Genomic DNA, 20,757 nt, shown 5'->3' with positions numbered 1-20,757 from the left:
AGTCAATCGTGCCTTTCAAAAGGGAATCGGGTAATTATCTGAAGAGATCACATTTGCAGGGCTACAGGGAAAATGGACTAGCTAAGCTGGTTTTGCAGAGAGCCAGCATGGACACGATGATCCAAATGGCTTCTTCTGTGTTGTAATCTATGATTCTTCATGTTTCATTATACATGTGATAGGACATGAGATTATCAGGATTTGTTTATTTTATTGTCCCCATTTTTCTCCATGATCGAGAGTGGGCAAACAGTCCAATCCCAGAAACCATGAGGAAGTTCAACATGGCCATTGATCACCCGCTTCTTTAAGGAGCATGGGAGTTGCTCGATGAAAGAAGATCAAGGTCCATCGACTGTATCTTCTACCATCCTGGTAGTCACGTGATACCATGATAATGAGCTGTTAACAAATAACAAAACAATATCTTATCAATTAGTCTAGCTCTGGATATGAGGTGAGGGAAACTCCAGTGGTGGAAAGTTTTGGGAACCATAGGTCCAACATCACCCATTTCTCAAAGCATGTTAATATATATATGTAAAATATAAAATGTATGTGCGTGTTTTATATATATATAAAATATACACACACACACACATACATACATAAATATAGATATAAATAAGTGGGTGTGTGTGAATATTAGGAAGGATGCGAAGGCTTTGGAGAGGGTACAGAAGTGATTTACTAGGACGGTTCTAGGGATGAAAGATTACATTTACATGGATAGAGTGGAAAAGCTGGTGTTTTCTCCTTAGAGCGGAGAAGGCTAAGGGGAGATTAGATAGGGGTGATTAAAATCATGAAGGGTTTAGGTAGAGTAAATAAAGAGAAATTGTTTCCAATGGCTGAAGAGTCAATAACCAGAAGACACAGATTTAAGATGATTGACAAAAGAATCAGAAGCAACATGAGAAACATTATTACACAATGAGTGGTTAAGACTCGCAGCCTCACAGCTCCAGCGACCCGGGTTCAATTCTGGGTACTGCCTGTGTGGAGTTTGCAAGTTCTCCCTGTGTCTGTGTGGGTTTCCTCCGGGTGCTCTGGTTTCCTCCCACATGCCAAAGACTTGCTGGTTGATAGGTAAATTGGCCATTATAAATTGCCACTAGTATAGGTAGGTGGTAGGGAAATATAGGTACAGGTGGGGATGTGGTAGGAATATGGAATTAGTGTAGGATTAGTGTAAATGGGTGATTGATGGTCGGCACAGACTCGGTGGGCCGAAGGGCCTGTTTCAGTGCTGTATCTCTAAACTAAACAGACTCGGATTGCACTGCTTGAGGGTAGTGGATACAGGTTCAATAGTGGTCTTCAAAAGGGAATTCCATAAATACCTGAAGGAGAAAAAAATTGCAAGAATATGGGGCAAGATTGGGCCTAACTAGATTGCTCTTCAAAACAGACTGCACATACTCATTGGGCTGAATGACCTCCTTCTGTGCTGTACTATTGTATGATTCTATGTCATGTCTCAAATTATTCATATACTATATCCCCAAATATTGTTTTCTGAAAGAAATTTGTCTCATTTGGATTTGAATGAATCAATACTATTTGCTTCCACCATCTCCCTAGGTTGCCAAAATGTTCACTTCTCTTTTTCAATATAATAAAAGCAGGATAAACTTGATTGTAATAAGCTAGTTCCTGACAGCCCTGCTGACACAAAGGCTTAAAACAAATCCTGTTTACTTCTTGAAAGAAGTAGCAATTCTTCAGTCAAAACAGCTGGCCCCTCCGACAGGTGGAAGGTGCTACTCCAATATTCCTAGCTCCCGTGACCCAGGAAGTGCTGTAAATAACCCTTTATGTAAATGGGATTAACAGTAGGCTAGGTGTGGAGCAGGGCTCGAGAGAAATTTCAGGGCCCAGAGGTCATAATTTGACCTTGCAAAGTCCAAATACGTTTGGAAATCATCCCCATTACTTCTTTTTGTGAACGTACTTGGATAATCGTTTACCAAAATCAGACTGCCAATATCAAAATGCCAAAGCTGATGATCATTTTCTTTTTATATACTGTATTTCTCATCTTGCATTTCATATATGGTCTGTACGTCTGTGCAATCATTGTAAATCTTTTTCAATGCAGCACACAAAATATATCTGTTAGAGTAAGGCTATAAAGTTCATAAAATTCTCAATGCTTGATTACAATGAGTTAATCATTACCATTTTGGGGGAATGATTAGTAAAATCATTAGTAGATGGCAAAGGAGGTTTAAAGGATTTCTTTAGTTGCACAACAGAAATAAGGATATCTATGGGACAGTGCATTGAAACACATTAGAATCATAGAAAAATTATGGTACAGAAGCAGGCTATTCAGCTCATCATGTCTGTGCCGGCTGAAAAAAATCTGCCCAATCTAATCCTACCTTCCAGCACCTGGTCCATAGCCTCGCAAGTTACAGCACTTCAGGTGCATGTCCAGGTACCTTTTAAATGAGTTGAAGGTTTCTGCTTCCACCACTGTTCCTGGCAGTGAATTCCAGACACCCACCACCATCTGGGTGAAAAAGTTTTTCCTCATGTCCCCTCTAATCCTTCTACCAATTACCTTAAATCTGTGCCCCTGGTAATTGAACTGTCCGCTAGGGGAAACAGGTCCTTCCTGTCTACTCTATCTAGGCCCCTCATAATTTTGTACACCCCAATTAAGTCACCGCTCAGCTTTCTCTGTTCTAAAGAAAACAACCCTGGCCTATCCAATCTTTCCTCATAGCTGCAACTTTCAAGCTCTGGCAACATTCTTGTAAATTTCCTCTGTACTTTCTCCAGAGCAATTATGTCCTTCTTATAATGTGGTGACCAGAACTGTACACAATACTCCAGCTGTGGCCTAACCAGTGTTTTATACAGTTCCAGCACTACATTCCTGCTTTTGTATTCTATACCTCAGCCAATAAAGGAAAGCATTCCATATGCCTTCTTCACCACTCTATCTACCTGTCCTGCCACCTTCAGGGACCTGTGCTCTCTCACTTCTTCTACCCCTCTCAATATTCTCCCATTTATTGTGTAGTCCCTTGCTTTGTTTTCCCTCCCCAAATGCATTACTTCACACTTCTCTGGATTGAATTCCATTTGCCACTTTTCCACCCACTCAACCAAACCATTGATATCATTCTGGAGTCTACAGCTATCCACTTCACTATCAACTACATGGCCAATTTTTGTGTCATCAGCAAATTTTCCAATCATGCCTCCCACATTTAAGTCCAAATCTTTAATAAATACCACAAACAGCAAGGGACTCAACACTGAGCCCTATGCAACGCCACTGGATACCGCTTTTCATTCGCAAAAACATCTGTCGACTACTACCCTTTGTTTCCTGTCACTGAGCCAATTTTGGATCCAACCGGACACATTCCCCTGTATCCCATGGGCTTTCATTTTACTGTCCAGTCTGCCATGGGGGACCTTGTCAAATGCCTTACTAAAATCCATTATCGTTCATCAGTACCAGGATATAAATGATTAAAATTGAAAAAAAATGCATTGTTCTCATGAAGGACACTTCACAATGGTATCTACTGACATTGGTTATTACCTGTTGGAGTACAATGCCTTTTTATCCTTGAACAGCTCACTTGCCTCGAGCTTCTCTTCAAAAATAACTCTCTTTTGTTCTGTGAACTGATCCCTGTATTTCTTGCACTGCAAACAGGGCACAACAGTTAGTTATAAATTTAAAAGAAAATCTCCTTTATCTTTTAGCAACGCAAAGCCAAGAGCAAATGACAGACTTCAGTTTTTAGGTTGTCCAACAAATCATCTGAGCTTGTGTTATTTCATCCTGTTTATGGCTCTTTAGAGCTGAATGGTACCGTACCATTTGTTACAAATTAATAAAGGTGAATTGCTCACCACTAAAAAAACATTGGTCATAGGATTTGTTCTTTCAACTACACAGAAGAGTGACTGAGTCAAGGTCACCAATGTGAAATGCCTGACAATTTTTACTTTCCTTTCTGTAATTTCTGATGGCATTTTGCACAATGTCTTGCAGCAAAACCATTCCTTGGAACTTTCTAGAGGATTAGATAAATCCACCTAATCCCAGAATGGGACACTCAGTCCAGCTGATTATTGGAAATAACAGGCTGAACCTTCCTGACTTTGAAAGTTTTCTGGTGTTGGGACCATTTTCGGGTCCTGACCCCGTTCACAGCAGCAGCGGGACTTCAGGCGCGATTACACATGAGCCAGCCAGTTAAGAACCCAGCTCTGAGTGCGCGTCCAATTAGGGACAGAGGGTGGGTTCCCTAGATGGGAGGTGGATACAGTGCAGCCCATTGCTAGGGTGGCTGGCAGCCTTCAGTGTCAACAGTGACAGCGCTGCTGAAGGACAAGCAGCAGGAGCAGCTGGGACACAATCGAGGCGCCATCATTATCAAGGGAGCGGCTGGCACTACATCAGTCCCTGCCCTATCAGAGACATCAGTCTCCAGGAGATCCTCACACTATGGCATCCCTTTGACAAGGGAATGCATCAGCCTTGCCATTTCTTGCTGGTGAACATTAAAAAGCCTTAAAATTTCTTCCAGCTCAGGCCTTCCACTGTGAAGCTTACAGACCAATGAGAGAAATGCCCATCTCTGAGCCTCACTCAAGGGAACAGTTCTGAGATCAGGAACTCGCCATATTGAGAATTAGGAACAGGAAGTGCAAAGGTGAAGGCAATGGAATGGGGAGGGCAAGGGAATGGCGAACAAGGGGAGAAAATGTGGACCAATGAACCTCTATTTAATTAATAGCTGACAAAATCTAATCTTGTTTTCTACCCTCCACAGGTGAAAGATCCTCTTCAGCTCGGTGTGTGTATTGTCCAGGAAGAGGTATGGTCTCGCAGGCCAGGCCGTCTCTGTTGGGGACAGTGAAGGCAGCTTCTTCTTCAGTTCCAAGAAATACTTCTGCATCTGGGTTAAAATAAAGCAGTGCATTAGAGTTAGTGCCTATTGGCAGGTAAGTCAAGATTAGTAACGATTTTCTCCAAGGTCATGGCTCTTTCATAAACTGTTTGCACCAGTTCTAAAACAGAAAACAAGCAATTGAAAAGAAATCTCGTTGCTGGCACTACAGTACTCTGCCCCATGCAACAGCACTTGAGTTGAAAATGGTAGACACATTTGATGGGCTGCAGAGAAAAAAATGTTTTGCTTTAGGACTCAATACAGTCTAAGAGGTAGTGGTCCTGAGGACCACTTCCACAGCTGTGACTGGAGTTCTAATCTTGTACTATATTGTGACTGCAGCAATATAGGGGGAGCACAGTGGTAATGTTACTGGACAAGTAACCTAGAGACCCAGTCTAATACTACAGAGATAAGAGTTCAAATCCCACCCTGGCAGCTTGACCTCATCCTCACCAATCTGCCTGTCACAGATGCATCTGTCCATGACAGTTTTGGCAGCAGTGCCCACCACATAGTTCTTGTGGAGATCAAAATTTATCTTCACACAGGACACCCTACATCATTTTGTGTGGCATTACTGTGTTAGTGGGATAGACTCAGAACTGATCTAGCAACTCAAAACTGGGCATCCATGAAGCACTGTGGGCCATCAGCAGCAGCAGAATTGTATTCAACCACAATCTGCAAACTCATGGCCAGGCATATTCCTCACTGTACCATTACCATCAAGCCAGGGGACGAACCTTGGTTCAATGAAGTGTGCAGGAGAGCATGCCAGGAGCAGCACCAGACATATCTAAAGATAAGGTGGCAACCTGGTGAAGCTACAACACAGGACTACATGAATGCTAGACAGCAGAAGCAGCATGCAACAGAGCTAAGCAATCCCACAACGAATGGATCAGAACAAAGCTCTGCAGTCCTGCCACATCCAATTGTGAATGGTGGTGGATAATTAAACAACTAACAGGAGGAGGAAGCTCCACAAATATCCCCATCCTCAATGATGGGGGAGCCCAGCACATGAGTGCAAAGGACAAGGCTGAAGCATTTGCAACCATCTTTAGCCAGAAGTGCCTTGTGGATGATCCATCTTGGCCTCCTCCTAAGGTCCCCATCATCACTGATGCCAGTCTTCAGTCAATTCAATTTACTCCACATGATACCAAGAAATGGCTGAAGGCACTGGATACTGCAAAGCTACAGGTCCTGACAACATTCCGGCAACAGTGCTGAAGTCGTGCTCCAGTATAGTTATAACACTGGCACCTACCCAATACTGGAAAATTGTCCAATTATGTCCTGTCCACAAAAAGCAGGACAAATCCGATCTGCCAATTACCGCCCCAAGAGTCTATTCTCACTCATCAGCAAAGTGTCAACAGTGCTATCAAGCCGTACATACTCAGCAACAACCTGCTCACTAATGCTCAGTTTGGGTTCTGCTGGAGCCACTCAGTTCCAGACCGCATTGCAGCCTTGGTCCAAACATGGACAAAAGAGCTGAACGCCAGATGTGAGGTGAGAGTGACTGCCTTTGACATCAAGGAGCCCAAGCAAAACTGAAGTAATGTGAATCGGGGGAAAACTCTCCACTGGCTGGAGGTATACCCAGCACAAGTGAAGATGGTTGTGGTTGTTGGAGGTCACTCATCTCAGCCCCAGGACATCACTGCAGAACTTCCTCAGGGTAGTATCCTAGGCCAAACCATCTTCAGCTGCTTCATCAATGATCTTCCCTCTATCATTAGGTCAGAAATTAAGATGTTTGCTGATGATTGCACAGTAGTTATTACCATTCAAGACTCCTCAAATACTGAAGCAGTCTGTGCCCACATGCAGCAAGACCTGGACAGCATTCAGGGTTGGGCTGGCAAGTGGCAAGTAACATTTGCGCCACACATGCACCAGGAAATAACTAGCTATCTCCAACAAGAGAGAATCTAACCATCTCCCTTCGATGTTCAATAGCATTACCATCGCTGAATCCCCCCACTATCAACATCCTGGGGGTTACCAATGACCAGAAACTGAACTGGACCAGCCATATAAATACTGTGGCTACAAGAGCAGATCAGAGGCTGGGAATTCTGCAGCGAGTAACTCACCTCCTGACTCCCTAAAGCCTGTCCACCATCTTACAAGGCACAAGTCAGAAGTGCGATGGAACACGCTCCAATTCCCTGGACAAGTGCAGTTCCAACACTCAAGAAGCTCGACACTGTCTAGGACAAAGCAGCCCACTTGATCGGCACCCTTCCACCACCAGCGCACAGTGACAGTAGCATGTACCATCTGCAAGATGCACTGCAGCAACTCTCCAAGGCTCCTTCGACAGCACCTTCCAAATTGCGACTTCTACCATCTAGAATGACGAGGGCAGCAGACACATGGGAACATCACCACCTGCAAGTTCCCCTCCTAGTCACACATCATCCTGATTTGGAACTATATCACCATTCCTTCACTATCGCAGAATCAAAATCCTGGAACTCCCTCCCTAACAGCACTGCAGGTGTATCTACACCACATGGACTGCAACAGTTCAAGAAGGCAACTCACCATCACCTTCAAAGGGAATTAGGGATGGGCAATAACTGCTGGCCTCGCCAGCAATGCTCAAATGACAAGAATAAATAAAGAAAGTAAGTTCCTCTGCCCTTCTTCCCCTCTCTCCCCTTCACCCCAAACCTTGAAAACTTGGAAGCTTCAGCTGTTAATGTTCCCAAGTCTGGAGGATGATTCTAGATTGGTCAAAATCCAATAATCTGGGAGCAACTGTTTCCAGCCCACCTGGAACGTTTAATAGCTGAAGTTGAAATTGGATTTATGCACATGTGTAAAGAAGAAATAAAGTGGCAAAGGTTTTGTGGGCCTCATTTGGCCTATGAATCTCCTCTTGAAAATTTGTGGCCTAAATAACAATCACTGCACTTTAGTCATTCTTCATAGGTGAAAGCTTCAGCAGGATTGAGAAGGGCTGTTCGGTCTTCACTATTGAGGATACAAGTAACATCCCAGTATTAGCTGAAAGTCAGGAAATGGAAGGGAGGGAGGAACTCAAGAAAATTACAATCACCAGAGAAGTGATACTGAATAAATTGTTGGAGCTGCGAGCTGACAAGTCCTGATGGACTTCATCCTAGGGTGTTAAAAGAAGTGGCTAGTGAGATAGTTGATGCGTTAGTTTTAATTTTCCAAAATTCCCTAAATTTGGGGAAGGTTCCGTTAGATTGGAAAATAGCAAATGTAACTCCTTTATTCAAAAAGGGAGGGAGACAGAAAGCAGGAAACTACAGGCCAGTTAGCTTAAAATCTGTCTTAGGTAAAATGTTAGAAGCTATTATTAAAGATGTTATAGCAGGGCATTTGGAAAAGTTCAAAGTAATCAGGCAGAATCAACATAGTTTTATGAAAGGGAAATCATGTTTAACCAATTTTTTGGAGTTCTTTGAGGGAGTTACATGTGCTGTGTATAAAGGGGAACTGGTGGATGTATTGTACTTAGATTTTCAGAAGGCATTTGATAAGGTGCCACATCAAAGGTTATTGCAGAAAATAAGAGCTCATGGTGTAGTGGGTAACATATTGGCATGGATAGAAGATTGGCTTGCTAACAGGAAACAGAGAGTAGGCATAAATGGGTCATTTTTGGTTGGCAAGATGTAACGAGTGGTGTACCACAGGGATCTGTGCTGGGGCCTCAACTTTTTACAATTTATATAAATGACTTAGATGAAGGGACCTAAGGTATGGTTGCTAAATTTGCTGATGACGCAAAGATAGGTAGGAAAGTAACTTGTGAAGAGGACATAAGGGGGCTATAAAGGGATATAGATAGGTTAAGTGAGTGGACAAAGACCTGGCAAATGGAGTATAATGTGGGAAAGTGGGAAATTGTCCACTTTGGCAGGAAGAATAAAAAAGCATATTATCTAAATGGTGAGAGATTGCAGAGAGATCTGGGTGTCCTAGTGCATGAATCACAAAAGGTTAGTACGCAGGTACAGCATGTAATTAGGAAAACTAATAGAATGTTATCGTTTATCGCGAGGGGTATTGAATATAAAAGTAGGGAGGTTATGCTTCAGCTATGCAGGGCATTGGTGAGACCACATCTGGAGTACTGTGTACAGTACTGGTCTCCTTATTTAAGGAAGGTTGTAAATATGTTGGGAGGCAGTACAGAGAAGGTTTACTAGACTAATACCTGAAATGGGCGCACAGTCTTACGAGGAAAGATTGGACAGGCTAGGCTTGTATCCACTGGAATTCAGAAGACTAAGAGGCGACTTGATTGAAACATATAAGATCCTGAGGGGTCTTGACAGGGTGGATGTGGAAAGAATGTTTCTCCTTGTGGGAGAATCTCAAACTAGGAGTCACTGTTTAAAAATAAGGGGTTTCCCATTTAAGTCAGAGATGAGGAGAAATTTTCTCTTTGAGGGTCGTGAGTCTTTGGAATTCTCTTCCTCAAAAGGCAGTGGAAGCAGAGTCTTTGAATAATTTTAAGACAGAGGTAGATAGATTCTTGATAAGCAAGGGGGTGGAAGGTTATCGGGGGTAGGTGGAAATGTGGAGTAATCAGTTCAGCCAGAACTTACAGAATGGCAGAGCAGGCTCGAAGGGCCGAGTGGCCTACTCCTGCTCCTAATTCGTATGTTCATATGTTATTGTGCCTCTAATACACTCCAAAATTGCTGTTTTTACTTAATTTGTTTTACTCAATTAAGAGGGGATCATAATTTTGGTGGAAGATGCTTGGCCAAAATAAAGCTTATTTTCATTTATGAAATATCATGGCATCCTTAACATCCACCTGAATGGGCAGGTAGGACCTCAGTTTAACATCTCCTTCTGACAATGCAGAATATCAGTTTATATTTTACACCTAATAACTGCTTTGGAACTCAATCATACAACCGCTTGACCTCGAGGGGAGAGAGCCAGGACACGAAAGGTGGCATCATAGATGGCCAATACCTGTTTGGCATCAGGAATAATAGTGTTGGCACCTGGACTGTGTTTTAACCACTTTAAGAACAGTTTTTACTGGCATGTTTGTGTCGACAGCTACCCCTAAGTCAATGTGTGACTGTCTTTTATGACTGTATAGTTCCTTAATCCAATTGATTTGATTAAATTTCACCTCTAAATGATAAAATTAAAATAACATTTAGCTGCACAGTTTTATGTTGTCCATGAAAGATATAGATGACTGCATCTAATTACGTGTATACCATGTATTGGAAGCCATCAGTATAATTTCAGACTCATTCTAAATTGTACAACTAGTGGAGAAGCAAATTTATATCAACTTACAATTCTTTGAATGGTAAATTCATAAATCTTCCTGCCTGCATTTGCACGGAAGAATTTTCTATATTCCCTGCGAACCTGAGGAAAAACAGGAAGTAAGCAGACAGACATTTAATGCAGGTAACTCTTCAATTGCTTTATTAAAAATTACCGACACAACTGTATCAGAGAGAACAGTTTCCACATAAAATCTACAATGGTCAGAAACCATTCAGAACTTGATTTAGAAATCACACGAGATAACATTTAGAAATCTTAAAATCAAAATAATTTAACAAAGATAATACACAAGGAAACAAAGTATAAATCAATCAATAAAACTGGTCAATAAAACCTTTGAGCACAAGCATGCACATAATCTGTGAATGGAAATGTTAGCAATGATTGAGGAATCAACAACAGGTTAGTAGCAGTAGTTTTCAGAACTGTTTCAAAAATATGGGCTCCCAGGCAAATGACTTTACTCATAGCAGTTGAAGGGATAGTTATTCTATTGTTTATAATATAAATTTAAGGGTTTTTAAGAACATCCCATTTAGGGTCAGGATGATTTGAGAATAATCCATAAAATCAGAGGTTGTGTCAAAGGCCTTGCCGCTTTGATGGCAGACTTTGTAGTGTTTGCACCCAATCCTTTGTGGCCTATTAGAATGCTGTCCCCTTTACTTCCCTGAGGGATATTCTGTGTTTATGCAAGATGGATTTGGAACATGCGGGCTTCCAGGAATAAGCTCCAGACTGCTGGTCTTTCTGGATTTCTAGGATACAATTCACAGATGTTCCATTCAAATTGTATGTAGTGGGAAGTTTTGTGCCATATTGCAGGAATGCATCACCTTGTAGTTAAGAATGACGATTGCTTGGATCCACAGGAAACATGTTATCTTCTCTATGACCTTTAAGATTGTTACCCAGGAAAGCTAAGTAAAGTGATAGGGGTGCAGCAATGTGCCCCTCTGGACAGAACACATCCAGCATTAGTTCTCCCATGAAGAGGTGGAATTTATTAACACATGGGAGATGTGGTGCACTTGATGTATTACACTGAGCTGGCCCTCCCACATTCTACTTCAGGGTGTGGTTGTGAAGGATTGCTTCCCTACTTGTACCCATTCTTCCTCTTATTTGTAGTTTTATGTCTCACTTTATGTTGTCTTTTAACTTGATTATTAGTCATGTACAGAGAGTGGAGATGGCTGTTTATCAGGCTGTTTGCACTATTGAACTACAAGAAAGCCCCCAGCGAGTTAACATCCGTAGCACTTAAAGCAGCCAGAAGCACTGCACAAAGAACAGCCAGACGCTGCGCAAATGACTACTGGCAACACCTATGCAGTCATATTCAGCTGGCCTCAGACACCGGAAACATCAGAGGAATGTATGATGGCATTAAGAGAGCTTTTGGGCCAACCATCAAGGAGATCGCCCCCCTCAAATCTAAATCAGGGGACATAATCACTGACTAACGCAAGCAAATGGACCGCTGGGTTGAGCACTACCTAGAACTGTACTCCAGGGAGAATGTTGTCACTGAGACCGCCCTCAATGCAGCCCAGCCTCTACCAGTCATGGATGAGCTGGACGGTACAGCCAACAAAATCGGAACTCAGTGATGCCATTGATTCTCTAGCCAGCGGAAAAGCCCCTGGGAAGAACGGCATTACCCCTGAAATAATCAAGAGTGCCAAGCCTGCTATACTCTCAGCACTCTATGAACTGCTTTGCCTGTGCTGGGATGAGGGAGCAGTACCACAGGACATGCGCGATGCCAATATCATCACCCTCTATAAGAACAAAGGTGACCGCGGTGAGTGCAACAACTACCGTGGAATCTCCCTGCTCAGCATAGTGGGGAAAGTCTTCGCTCGAGTCGCTTTAAACAGGCTCCAGAAGCTGGCCGAGCGTGTCTACCCTGAGGCACAGTGTGGCTTTCGTGCAGAGAGATCGACCACTGACATGCTGTTCTCCCTTCGGCAGATACAGGAGAAATGCCGCGAACAACAGATGCCCCTCTACGTTGCTTTCATTGATCTCACCAAAGCCTTTGACCTCGTCAGCAGACGTGGTCTCTTCAGACTACTAGAAAAGATCGGATGTCCACCAAAGCTACTAAGTATCATCACCTCATTCCATGACAATATGAAAGGCACAATTCAACATGGTGGCTCCTCATCAGACCCCTTTCCTATCCTGAGTGGCGTGAAACAGGGCTGTGTTCTCGCACCCACACTGTTTGGGATTTTCTTCTCCCTGCTGCTATCACATGTGTTCAAGTCCTCAGAAGAAGGAATTTTCCTCCACACAAGATCAGGTGACAGGTTGTTCAACCTTGCCCGTCTAAGAGCGAAGACCAAAGTACGGAAAGTCCTCATCAGGGAACTCCTCTTTGCTGATGATGCTGCTTTAACATCTCACACTGAAGAGTGTCTGCAGAGTCTCATCGACAGGTTTGCAGCTGCCTGCAATATATTTGGCCTAACCATCAGCCTCAAGAAAACGAACATCATGGGACAGGACGTCAGAAATGCTCCATCCATCAATATCGGCGACCACGCTCTAGAAGTGGTTCAAGAGTTCACCTACCTAGGCTCAACTATCACCAGTAACCTGTCTCTCGATGCAGAAATCAACAAGCGCATGGGAAAGGCTTCCACTGCTCTGTCCAGACTGGCCAAGAGAGTGTGGGAAAATGGCGCACTGACATGGAACACAAAAGTCCGAGTGTATCAAGAATGTGTCCTCAGTACCTTGCTCTATGGCAGCGAAGCCTGGAAAACGTATGTCAGCCAAGAGCGACGTCTCAATTCATTCCATCTTTGCTGCCTCCGGAGAATACTTGGCATCAGGTGGCAGGACCGTATCTCCAACACAGAAGTCCTCGAGGCGGCCAACACCCCCAGCTTATGCACACTGAGTCAGCGGCGCTTGAGATGGCTTGGCCATGTGAGCCGCATGGAAGATGGCAGGATCCCCAAAGACACATTGTACAGTGAGCTCGCCACTGGTATCAGACCCACCGGCCGTCCATGTCTCCGCTTTAAAGACGTCTGCAAACGCGACATGAAGTCCTGTGACATTGATCACAAGTCGTGGGAGTCAGTTGCCAGCAATTGTCAGAGCTGGCGGGCAGCCATAAAGGCGGGGCTAAAGTGTGGCGAGTTGAAGAGACTTAGCAGCTGGCAGGAAAAAAGTCAGAAGCGCAAGGAGAGAGCCAACTGTGTAACAGCCCCGACAAACAATTTTATCTGCAGCGCATGTGGAAGAGTCTGTCACTCTAGAATTGGCCTTTATAGCCACTCCAGGCGCTGCTCCACAAACCACTGACCACCTCCAGGCGCTTACCCATTGTCTCTCAAGACAAGGAGGCCAAAGAAGAAGACAGAGAGTGGAGATGGCTGTTGATCAGTGGGGCAGATACAGTTTTGCGGGGGCTGGGTGTGGGGCGGGAGGCGGGGAGGGGGGTGGTCAACTCACACTGAAGGTTTTCAAACATGACTGGGTCCTTAAGGAGAGATCTAATGTGGAGGTAGCAGCATAGGTCACATTGGATGAGGTAGAATTGTTACTCCCAGTTACTGAAAGGGCATCATGTGTCAAGGAGATTACATAGTCTGGTGATGTCTTTGTCATGCCAGGTTCAGCAGATCCCACCCATGGAAAGGGCCTCCAGGAGTTCTCTCTTATATTAGATTGAGGAAGGCCTAATAGGCTTTGAGGGATTTCCAGGGAGATGCAGCCCTCTGTCCAGGCTGTTATTACTGAGTGTTTCCTGTTCCCCATCATCATTTTCTTGAAGTTTATGAAGAATAGACTTTTTATTGGGTTGGCTGGGAAGCCTTCAATCCATGCACAGCCATGCACCCCTTCTAACAAGACACTATGCAACAAAATGTAATCCAAACTTTGTCCTGCATTCTTGTTTCACAATTAAATTTTATAAGCCTATTCTTCCTTCAGTTTTATGCATGAACATTGTTCAGGTTGTTTTATTTTACTTTGCAACAATGCACCTCCCTTTAGGAGATATTGCTCCATTGTGAGTGCAGCCACTATTTCAATGGATTTTGAGATACTCAGTCCCCCCTCAGCATTATATTATTACCAGCAATTTGATATTGGACCACCTGCTACACACACACACAAAGGTTTATTCATCTGTACATGGATTTATCCTGCATACACATGTTCTTACTGCCATTATTTCTTTCAATGCTTTAATTAAATCAGAAAGAGTAAAAAAGATAACAATTAATCAGTCAATCTAATGAGGTACCCAGCCTTCCTGTGAACTTGCATCTTTTTCGAATGATAGGTCTAGTTGAGCATCACAATGCTATCCAATGGGTCATTTCAGGATCACTCAGGAATGCTGCAGGGCACTGAGGCACAGAGCAATGGAACGTGGATCGAGCTTGTGATTCCCACACTGAGCTCCCCATTTTCATGATGTCATGGTGGGTAGTTGCCGTGTGGAACCTGCACACTCCCCAACAGGAAGAGCAAGGAAACAAAGCTGGGTGGGCGTGTGCGCTGTGAGGAGGATGCAGAGAAGCTCCAGTATGATTTGGGCAGGTTGAGTGAGTGGGCAAATACATGGTAGATGCAATATAATGTGGATAAATGTGCGGTTATCCACTCTGGTGGCAAAAACAGAAAGGCAGATTACTATCTGAACGGTGATAGATTGGGAAAGGGGGAGGTGCAGTGAGACCTGGGTGTCCTTGTGCACCAGTCACTGAAAGTAAGCATGCAGGTGCAGCAGGCAGTTAAGAAGGCAAATGGTATGTTGGCCTTCATAGCAAGAGAATTCGAGTACAAGAGCAAGGATGTCTTGCTGTAATTATATAAGGCCTTGGTGAGACCACATCTGGAGTATTGTGTGCAGTTTTGGTCTCCTTATCTGAGGAAGGATGTTCTTGCTATGGAGGGAGTGCAGCAAAGGTTCACCAGACTGATTCCTGGGATGGCAGGACTGAATTATGAGGAGAGATTGGGTCGATTAGGCTTGTATTCTCTAGAGTTTAGAAGAATGAGAGGGGATCTCATAGAAACCTATAAAATTCTAACAGGACTGGACAGTTGGAAGGATGTTCCCATGGCAGGGGAGTCCAGGACCAGGGGTCACAGTCTAAGTATAAGGGGTAAGCCATTTAGGACTGAGATGAGGAGAGATTTCTTCACCCAGAGAGTGGCGAACCTGTGGAATTCTCTACCACGGAAAGAGGTTGAGGCTAATTTTTAAAATATATTCAAGAAAGAGTTAGATATAGTTCTTAAGGCTAATGGGATCAAGGGATACGGGGAGAAAGCGGGAAAAAGTTACTGAGTTTGGATGATCAGCCATGGTCGTATTGAATGGCACAGCAGGCTCGACAGGCCGAATGGCCTACTCCTGCTCCTATTTTTCTATGTTTCTATGAAACAATCGACTATGATACCAGTAGTTTGATTTTAATAGAATCCTTTCACTTGTTCAATGGTGGATAACATTACCTCCTAATGGCCTGCCCCTGTCCTTTTGTTTTGCTGAACAGCAAGAAATGGAAAAGAGCTAGCAGTAAATCCGGCTTGGCCAGCATCGTGCAGCTGGACAAGGCCATGAATAAAGGCTAAGGGGGCATGTGGAACAGCAGGTCTGCCAAAGGTCATAGGTGAAGTGAGAACATCGCTGATCTAATTGATTTTAACAATTAACCTTCCAAAGAAATTCTGAACACATCCACATGGTCTTAACTGTCACCCAATATTTAAATGCTTGCCACAGAGCCTTTCAAATCAGCAGCACTGGCATTTTTGTGTTGTAAATATTTACAAAGGACATTAATTGTAATCCTAGGTGTTCCAAGAGACATAATAAGGACCAAAGTACCAGGAGTTTGCTAAATTGGTGGTATTCTTTCTGTTGAGCTCACTAGCATCTTGAGGCAATGTCACAACTTATATCTACACAGTAACTTCCTTCACACTTTTTAGTCAGATGATAGGTGAAGAAACCTTTACCAAAATCATGCTTATAGCATTTTGGAACAATCTAGACATCAACTAAGACCAACAGAAAGCTATAGCTGTCCCACTAAATGTACTTTCTGGAATAAATAAAGCAGTCATGAAATTCAGGTATTCAGTGCAGATGTTGTGCTGAAATTTAAAAAATACTACCAAACTACACGTAATCTCATGTAGGTTGCCACAAGTAAGTTCGTAGTTATGACTGTCACCGAATAGCTCATTGAACTAGTTGAAAGCAACAATTTTAGGGGAGTTAGATTTTTCCAAAATCTATTTATGCTTGTTGCTATCTATGTGAGTTGGTCACAGAAACCTTGGTTGTGTACATCTGATGTAATAACAAATAATTTAGCGACAGCTAAATGAGACAGCAGCCATGGAGAGTGTTTATTTTATTGATGAGTCAAATAGTGACTATTAACTTAGGTTTGAGTAGCTGACTTCAATAAACTCCACATGTGACAAGACATGTATAAATCACTGGTAAACGCTTCATAAATGTAGCAAATTTACTTCAAATAAAACTTTGCTTGTTCCCTAGTTAAAAGTGTGGACAAAGCAACCACACCAACATTTTTAATTACTACATTTTCATTAACTGATATCCAGTTCCAGGACCAAGTGGGAGTGGTCTAAAAGTTAGTATAGCTATGGAGCGATCAGAGGTTAGTGGTTAATGTAGTTTCCATTGATGGATTTTAGAGGGAGGTTGAGTGGGGAAGTACCTTCAGTCCAAGCCAGTAAGCCCAAATGACAGCAACCGCATGTTTACGCCTGGCCTCTTCCTTCAGGCGTTTCAATTCTCTCCGTGCCTAGAGATTGCACATAATGAGTGAAGAGACAGATTGGTAGATATAAGAGAGAGGCAAGTAAACAGAGAAGGAAGTTCCCAAAAAGCATTAAAAGAAAGTGGATCAAAATTGGGAAAGTGCGCCACATGATCAGATACAACTGTCGACACAAAAGACATATCATATTTTAAACAGCAATCAAACTATGAAGATATTTCAGAAAACTTAGAATAAGTCACCTGTACTTTAATAGTGTCTTGCTGTAGAATAATCAACAAATGCTGCAGAAAATACTTACTAATCATCACTAAGTAAACCTAATTTCTAGACCTTCTACTACTCAATTCCACCACAGTAACTAGACTAAACCAGACATAGGTGTTTGCATGTATCTTTCATTTGTGATCAGCTAGAAGTCCAACATGTGTGGAAATACATTACCATGTTTAAGAATATCCATGACAGTCTTCTGAGAAATGTAACTTGTAGAGTTCCTGCTTGCCTGATATAAAATGCACTCTCTTCTTGTCCGATAAACAGTGCTTTCTCTAGTCTTGGAGAGAGATACACCATTTACCAATGTCTAGAGAGCTTATATGCATATTGGCAGAGTCAATGCCTAGAGTTCCCAAAATATACACAAAATACCATTAAGAGTTTAACTAGTTAAAACGACATAGCCCATTGGAGTACTGGTAAGCTTCTTGTTGGGACCAGTCTATTGATCAGGGTACTTGCATGTAGGTTTATCTGGAGCCAAGTGGGAATAATCCCAGTGCCCAGTGACAAGTCTCTCTTCTTAGGTTTCATGAGTGAGCCAGTTTGGCCGATCATCAACAGTACTCAGGTGTATTGTGAACCTGCTTGATCTGGATTTGGATAATCAAATTTGTAACTGAGGGTTGGTTTAGTTCTGAATTATCATTGCCAGATGTGTCATTATGGAGTAACTACTCATGAGTTGGTTGTTAAATTATACATATCATATCGTATTATATATTAAGTTATACAATTCCGGTACCATCCTTTAGGAAGGATGTCAAAGTCTTAGTGAGGGTTCAGAGGGGATTTATTAGAATGGTACAAGGCATGAAGGACTTCAGTTACTAGAGAAGTAAGACTTCTTTCAGACTGGAGAATCTGCCATTGTTCTCTGCAGAGCAGATAAGGTTAAGGGGAGATTGAATAGTATCTCTGCTTGATGGGCCAGGAGGGCAGATGGTGGATTGAGCTCTGAGGGCTGGGGATGAACAGGATTTCTGCTCACTGGGGTTGGGCGGGAGGGGAGATTCAAGCTTAATGCAATCTCTGCTTGATTGAGAGGTTAATTGTTAGGGCTGTTATTTCCTTTGGATGCTAGATTCTGTAGTCCATTTAGTAACAGCAAGATTTTCCCTCAGAGATTTCATTCTTTCAATCACTCTTTAATCCTCTCCAGGTGGGACAGCTGGGCCATAACTTTCTCATTTGGGTTGACAGCTTCATTTTGCTGATCTCCATTTCCACAAGTTATGACAGTAAATGTTTTTTTTTTCAGGAACATAAGCACATAGGAACAGGAGTAGGCCATTCAGCTCCTCGAGCCTTTTCCACCATTCAGTTAGACTATGGCTCCACAACCCTCAACACCATTGCCTAATAAGAATCTACCAATCTCAGTTTTGAAAAAGGGGGGGGGGGGGGGGGGGTGCGGGGGAACGTAAGAGTCCCAGATTTCTACTACCCTTTGTGTGAAGAAGTGCTTTCTGACATCATCCCTGCATGGCCTAGCTCTAATTTTTAGGTTATGCCCACTTAGAGTCATAGAGAGATACAGCAGCGAAACAAGCCCTTTGGCCCACTGAGTCCGCGCCAACCATCAACCACCCATTTATACTAATCCTACATTAATCCTTCTCACATTCCCACCTTCCCTCTATTCTTCTACCACCTACCTACACTAGGGGTAATTTTTTACAATGGCCAATTTTACCTATCAACCCACAAGTCTTTTGGACTCTTCCATCAGCGGAAATAGTTTCTGTTTATACATTTTATAATTTAGTTCTGCTCAATTGAACACATCTTGGGGGCACAGCAAGGTGATTTCCATCTTAGCAGGACATAGATTGTGAATTTTGAGATTGGTGTGAGGGACTTTCATGTGATGTTAGATGCTGCCCCATTGTAATCAATTAGTCACACAATGAATTGGGACGTCGCTCTTGGCTGGCATACGTTGTCCAGGCCTCGCTGCCGTAGAGCAAGGTACTGAGGACACAGGCCTGATACACTCGGACTGTATCAGGCCTGTGTCCTCAGTACCTTGCTCTACGGCAGCGAGGCCTGGACAACGTATGCCAGCCAAGAGCGACGTCTCAATTCATTCCATCTTCGCTGCCTTCGGAGAATACTTGGCATCAGGTGGCAGGACTATATCTCCAACACAGAAGTCCTTGAAGCGGCCAACACCCCCAGCTTATACACACTACTGAGTCAGCGGCGCTTGAGATGGCTTGGCCATGTGAGCCGCATGGAAGATGGCAGGATCCCCAAAGACACATTGTACAGCGAGCTCGCCACTGGTATCAGACCCACCGGCCGTCCATGTCTCCGTTATAAAGACGTCTGCAAACGCGACATGAAATCGTGTGACATTGATCACAAGTCGTGGGAGTCAGTTGCCAGCATTCGCCAGAGCTGGCGGGCAGCCATAAAGACAGGGCTAAATTGTGGCGAGTCGAAGAGACTTAGTAGTTGGCAGGAAAAAAGACAGAGGCGCAAGGGGAGAGCCAACTGTGCAACAGCCCCAACAAACAAATTTCTCTGCAGCACCTGTGGAAGAGCCTGTCACTCCAGAATTGGCCTTTATAGCCACTCCAGGCGCTGCTTCACAAACCACTGACCACCTCCAGGCGCGTATCCATTGTCTCTCGAGATAAGGAGGCCCAAAAGAAAGAAGTCACACAATGTTACGCCACACTGTCAACTGCAGGTGCAGTATTTTTGAAACCATGAGGCCACTCACCACTTTTGATATACAGTAGATTGATTATATAACAGTGAAAACCGCAGTGTGGGAGATGAATAACAGCTTATAGATGCGAGCATTTTACGTTCTATTCAGAACGCTCAACCTTTGTGGGTCATTGGGCAGCAGTTTTCAAATAAACAACCCACAATGGTCTTAGACTCTGGAAAATGAAATGCCCATTTTCTTTTCTTTTTCCAGAGTATAACAGATAACAATTTCTAGCTGTACACTAACTCTTTCTGAATTCAGGTGCATGCCAATTGACAAGAATCCAGGTTAAAATTAAACCTGAAATGTATTAAACACATAATCTAATGCACAAAATTAATATTGTTCTAGCCTGTCTGATTCTCAGAATACATCTTCCTCTATTCATTATTTTAACAAAAAGCTGCCATGACCATAAGGTAGTGTTCCAACTAACATTCTGTTAAAAATAGCACCAAGAGGAAAATATAGGATTATTTTCTGTAAGGAATTCACTGTTTTTTTTTAAAGTAAATGAATTATCTGTGGTGATGATTCAGAACAATTAACCAACTTATAGCTATCTCAAACAAAGACTTGAAAAAGTGGAATCAACATTTGCATTCTGCAAGAATTATTTTTTCCCACCATAAATGTTACTAATATTTTATTAAAAATCTGTACAAATTGTTAATGGCTGGTTAAATCACTAGCTCATAATGATTAT

General features: G+C 43.0%; 1 protein-coding gene across 6 annotated transcripts in view; it reads right to left on the bottom strand.

Annotated features, from left to right (window-relative positions):
- The window catches only part of myo1b (myosin IB), a 306,869-nt gene that overhangs the window by 20,035 nt on the left and 266,077 nt on the right, over window positions 1-20,757 (bottom strand). For 5 of the 6 annotated variants that reach the window (XM_068035658.1, XM_068035660.1, XM_068035654.1 and 2 more), the window contains 4 exons: window positions 16,985-17,071; window positions 10,254-10,328; window positions 4,800-4,934; window positions 3,566-3,672 (listed from right to left, as the gene is read on the bottom strand). In XM_068035658.1, coding sequence (XP_067891759.1) covers window positions 3,566-3,672; window positions 4,800-4,934; window positions 10,254-10,328; window positions 16,985-17,071 — 404 coding nt within the window. The remainder of the gene's footprint in view (window positions 1-3,565; window positions 3,673-4,799; window positions 4,935-10,253; window positions 10,329-16,984; window positions 17,072-20,757) is intronic. The other variant, XM_068035657.1, reaches the window with a different exon arrangement.

Source organism: Heterodontus francisci, chromosome 7 (assembly GCF_036365525.1).
Source record: "Heterodontus francisci isolate sHetFra1 chromosome 7, sHetFra1.hap1, whole genome shotgun sequence".
Classification (NCBI taxonomy): domain Eukaryota; kingdom Metazoa; phylum Chordata; class Chondrichthyes; order Heterodontiformes; family Heterodontidae; genus Heterodontus; species Heterodontus francisci.
The sequence above is the reverse complement of the archived record's forward strand: the minus strand, read 5'-3'. Positions and strand labels throughout refer to the sequence as shown.